We start from the raw sequence: 4,707 nt of genomic DNA, 5'->3' as shown, positions 1-4,707 counted from the left end.
ACACAATGCTGCAAAGACAGGCGCTGGTTTCTTTCCCCCCTTTTGACAGCAGCAAGGACACGAGAGCACAGTTAATAAATGCACCAGCAGAACGGCAGAGCTGAGCCCCCAGCAACCCCCTCCCACAGACAGCCCCAGCCCAGCCCCCTCCAGGGCTTTGGGGAAGATGAAGACCTGCAGCCCCAGCCTACTTCTCCTTCCCAGGGGTCCTGAGAGCCACACAACCACAGCACTGCTGAATCGCAGTTCTCCCCCTGCAAAGCCCCCCCCGAGCCACCTCATTCCTCTTAGAAAAGTTTGGTTTCTGCAAAGCTAGCAGCCCCATCTCCCCCAGAGACATCCCTCCACCTACCTTGCTCTCCTCCCCCATGAAGCAAACCCTTCTCTACCCTCTGCAGCTCCTTTTAATCCTTCCTCTGCCAACACTGAACACCTGGGCTATTCCCCAGCTGCACGGGCATGCCCGTGAGACGATAAAACCACCCCAGAAGGGAGGTAAACAGCAGAGTGAGTTTGCAGTCCGAAGTTAAGGTCAGGCAATTCCAAACACTCTGCCTTGCCATCTAGCGGGACAAATGCGAAGGACTGGGGCTCGCCGTTGGGAAAAGTTGGCCAACTCCATCCCACTGAGCCGAGCCTGGCTCACAGCAATAGTTCATTCCACAGGAGCAGATGAGATCACCAGGGGTAAAGGATGGTGCAAAGGTGTCAGAGGGATGGATGGGGAAGGAGGAGAGATAGGGGGATAGACAGTCAGGGGATGGATAGATAGATAGATAGATACAGCTGTTTCCAGGATGACATGACAACAGTGGTAATAAATCCTGGCATTTTAGACCTAGCCTGAAAGGCAAGGCTGGAATGGCTCTGAATTCCCATTTACAAAGGGCCATGGCTTTTGGATCAACATAATCCATGTCCAAGTTGGGTTTTGCATGGAGAAGAAAGGCAAAGGGAGGGAAGCAGTGCACACACACACATGCTCCGTGCCACCAGCTGCCGGCACGCTCGTGCCCGTGCTGTGCCAACGAGGCAGGCTTGCAGGCACGAGTGCCCAGCAGCGTTTGCAGCATTCCTGTGGATGAGAAGTTCGATATTCTTGCGAGGTTTTCTCCAGCTGCTTTAGTTTGCCTCCCCGGGCCTGGAGGATGTGGGCTGAGCTCAGTGGTTTCAGTTCAGGATTTTGGATCCTCCAGGGATGTGTCATCCCTCTCACGGTATGCATGTTTGTTACGTGTGTATAAAAATACAGAGGATGAATACATTATATTTAAAATATCTCACCACTGGGCAGCTCTTTTTGGGTGTTGAAAGCTGGGATGGTACAAGATATTTTAACTACCTCCGAGTGATTCTTTCCTGCTGGATCCGGGGCCGTTTGGCTCAAAAGCTCCGGTGCTGCTCCAGCCTTTCTCTGCAGCTGAAGCAGACCCAAACCCAGGGACACCCTCGCTCCGGGCAGAGCTCATGCTGGAGACCCCCCCTTGGTACCAGGACAGCTCCCAGTCCCAATGGGGGTCAGGGTCCCTGCAGAGCAAGGGCCACGGGACTGCAGCGGGTCTGGGGTGAGGCGATGGAGGACTCCAGTTGCCCTGTGCTGAGGTTCCCTATTGCATCCTTTTTCGGAGCACACAGGGAGAGCCCAGCTGTGGCCACAGCTCACACCTGGGTGTGCAACACTCCTCCAGAGCCACACAGACCCACCTGATGGACCTGGGGACAGCTGAGGGGACAGCCTGGTCACGCAGGTCAAACCCGATGTGGCCAAAGTATTGCCTCTCTGGAGCAATGTAGCTCCTGATCCCTCTCCAGGAAACCCTGAAAGCAGACATGGAGGGGTTCTCCCAAGGCCCTGGGATGGAATTGAGGAAGAAGTGGGACACAGAGAAGTCCCCATCTTTGCAAACCAGCATCGCTCACAAAGCAGCTGCTGGGCTGAGGCTGGGCAAGGGCTTTCCACTGCTCTCAGTGTTGAGAACAAGACACTGAATGCGTTTTTAAAGTCTTCATTTTATTAGAGCTGCCCATCCCCTGCGCCGTTTGGCCCAGACCTCTCTACACGGAGGCATCGGAGGCTCAGCTCACACCGAGGTTAAATGCATCTGCCTTAACCCCACATATTCTGTGGGGCAGCAGGGTCTGAGGGGGTCTGCAGTGGGGTCCGGGAATGCTCGTCCTTGTTTCCCAGTGTTGGGGTCGTGGGGCTCAGAAGAAGCGACCCGTGGGCAGGCGGGGCAGGCAGAAATAGGCGTTGGGGAAGAGGCTGAGGTTGATGGGGTTGCCGTCGAGGCGGATGTCCTCCAGCGCCCTGCGGACCTGGCTGTGGTCTTGGCTGTCGCAGAACGTGTCCTCGTGCATGGTCTGGATGTTGTTGTTCTGGCCAGGGAGGCAAAGGGCAAAATCAGATTCAAAGGGATGGGGAGGAGGAGGAGGAAAAGGAGGAGGAGGAGGTGGTTGTGGGCTCTGCTAGACTCAGGTACAGACAAGCCTGGGTCCAGGCTCATCTCACCTGGAGGTGCAGGGAGCGCAGGTTCTCGGGCAGGGGCACCGGGATATGGTCCAGCTGGTTATCAGACAGATGGAGAAACTGCAGCTGCTTCAGGTCCTGTGGGAAGAGGGGAGAGATGAACCTCCCTGCTCCCAGCCCTGCTCCAGCCCTCTGCACCATCCCTGTTACCCCTTGGCATGACAGGTTTGGGCTAAACCAGCCTGGATTCATCCATCGGGTGCTGGGTAGCCCCGGAAAGCTTCAGGCCGGAGGCCGGTGCTGGGGATCCTGTTGAGACGGGCATCCAGCCGGACAATGCTGCGGGGCAGCTCGGGCAGTGCCGTCAGCCTGTTCTCGGGCAGGATGAGCTCCTGCAGGCTGGGGAGCAGGCGGAAGGCGTCCACGTCCGCCCAGGAGATGAAATTGCTGGTCAGGTCTATTCGTTTCAGCTTCTCTGGTGGGAGAGGAAGGAGGAACCCACACAGAATCGCTTATTCCCCCCGTGTCCCATTGCAGAGTCTGGCCCTTCCCTTGCCTCGACATACTCAGCCCTGTGAAGTCGCTGGCCCGGATCGCGCCGATGCGGTTGAAGCGGGCGTAGAGGTAGGTGGTCTCCGGCGGCAGCAGCGGGATGTGCTCCAGGTCGGCGTCGTCGCAGTAGACGGAGGTGCCGATGCACAGGCAGAGCAAGCAGCTGGGCAGGCCTGGGGGTGCAGAGGCAACCCTTGGCATGGCATGGCACGGCACAGCACGGCTCCCCCGACCCCCCCAGAGTAACCCAGCATGCAGGAGATGGGAGGACGTGCCCACGCCTGCCCATGCTGTGGGTACACAAAGTCCTTAGCACTCAGACCTGTCACAGTCCCAGCACCTTCATCAGCGAAACAGCCCAGGGCACCTCGTCAAGGGAAGGGCCAGAAATTCCCAGCCAAAAGAGCTGCTAATAAATGAAGCTGCTCAGGGCCAAATACCTCCCGCGGGAGAGGGGGAGATGTAAGGTTGCCAAACACAGCAGCGTTACACCCAGGGCTCACTTGACCCCCTTAGATTTTCCACAGAAGGAAATAGAACAAAAGAAAACAGTTTTGCATCGAGCAAAACATCTGTCTTGGTTGTGTGAGGGTCCCAGCAAGCTGGGCAGGGGTGGCAGGAGGGGTAAAGCCATGTCCCCCCCATCTGCATGCTCCCTCTCCTCTCCCCCAGCACCCGCGAGACACAGCATCCATTAGTGGGGGAGTTCAAAGCAGCAAGGCAACAATTTCCCTTTGCCTCCTACTTAATTTGTCCCAGTTTTTTTTTAAAGATATTTATCCCTCGCTACAGGATTTTAATTGTCACTAATCTAATTGCTACTCTGTCCGACTGTCGCAATGCCTCTGCTCATTAAAATGTTGCTGCTTTGCTGGAGCTCTTGTTTCCCAGAAATGTCTCACTGCAGCCCTCCTGCCTGCTGTGTGATAAGACGCACCCCCAACACCCCGGGGCAGAACAAATAACTGCTGCTGTCTGCTGGTGGCAAAAGGATTTGCTCCCTTTCCTCCAGAGCACCAGCCCTGCCACCCCTGGGACGTGTGGCTGCATCCCATGGGAACCAAATCCCGCTGGCTGCACCTCTGTGCTGCACCCAGGGGTCTGCACTCACCCTGCGGGGGAACGGGCGCTGGGCGGACGGGGCTGGCGGGGGTCGGAGCCTGCAGCTTTGGGGTTTCAGCTGTGGTGCCCAGGTTTGGGAGAGTCATGGGGTCCCTGGGGCGAGGAGCCAGGGTGCCAACCTCGATCTGCAAACACAGTCGGGGTGTGAGGGCAGGGGTGGCTGAGCGGGTCCTCCTGTTCCCCTCCAGCACAGGAGGCACTGGTCAAGGGCACTGGGTAGGTCTTATTGAAAAGCCAGCCCCTCCTTAGAGAGCTCTCAGGGTTTCAGAAACCCCCTCCATATTTGCCCTCATGTCCTGGCTTCCTGCAGCAATGCTCTGGCCAGGCGCTGGCAGGGGACAAAGGTTGGGTAAAGCCTTTCCTGCCACAAGCAACAGTGGTAGAAGAGCCACCAGGACTTGTAGGCTTGCGCAAGAGACTGGTTCTCCAGCTGTGCCCCATCCATCCCTTGGACCAAGCCCCTTTCTCGGGATGCACCCAGGGGAGACCTGCCCCACGCCGGGTGCTCTCCTGCATCCCCCTCACCTTTGGAGCAAGGTCACCGTAGTCATAGAGTTCCTCCTAGT

The 4,707-nt window shown here is 57.3% G+C and overlaps 1 protein-coding gene across 1 annotated transcript in view; it reads right to left on the bottom strand.

The window, feature by feature from the left end:
* Positions 1-2,205: 2,205 nt before the first annotated feature.
* OPTC (opticin) overlaps positions 2,206-4,707 on the bottom strand; it is a 2,680-nt gene continuing 178 nt past the window's right edge. Inside the window, exons 2-7 of the mRNA XM_009587949.1 lie at positions 4,667-4,702; positions 4,131-4,266; positions 3,034-3,192; positions 2,743-2,942; positions 2,510-2,608; positions 2,206-2,376 (exon numbers count right to left, since the gene is read on the bottom strand). Of these exons, the coding sequence (XP_009586244.1) occupies positions 2,206-2,376; positions 2,510-2,608; positions 2,743-2,942; positions 3,034-3,192; positions 4,131-4,266; positions 4,667-4,702 (801 nt within the window). The remainder of the gene's footprint in view (positions 2,377-2,509; positions 2,609-2,742; positions 2,943-3,033; positions 3,193-4,130; positions 4,267-4,666; positions 4,703-4,707) is intronic.

Source organism: Fulmarus glacialis, unplaced genomic scaffold (assembly GCF_000690835.1).
Source record: "Fulmarus glacialis isolate BGI_N327 unplaced genomic scaffold, ASM69083v1 scaffold20261, whole genome shotgun sequence".
Lineage (NCBI taxonomy): Eukaryota > Metazoa > Chordata > Aves > Procellariiformes > Procellariidae > Fulmarus > Fulmarus glacialis.
This window is presented reverse-complemented; position numbering and strand designations above follow the sequence as displayed.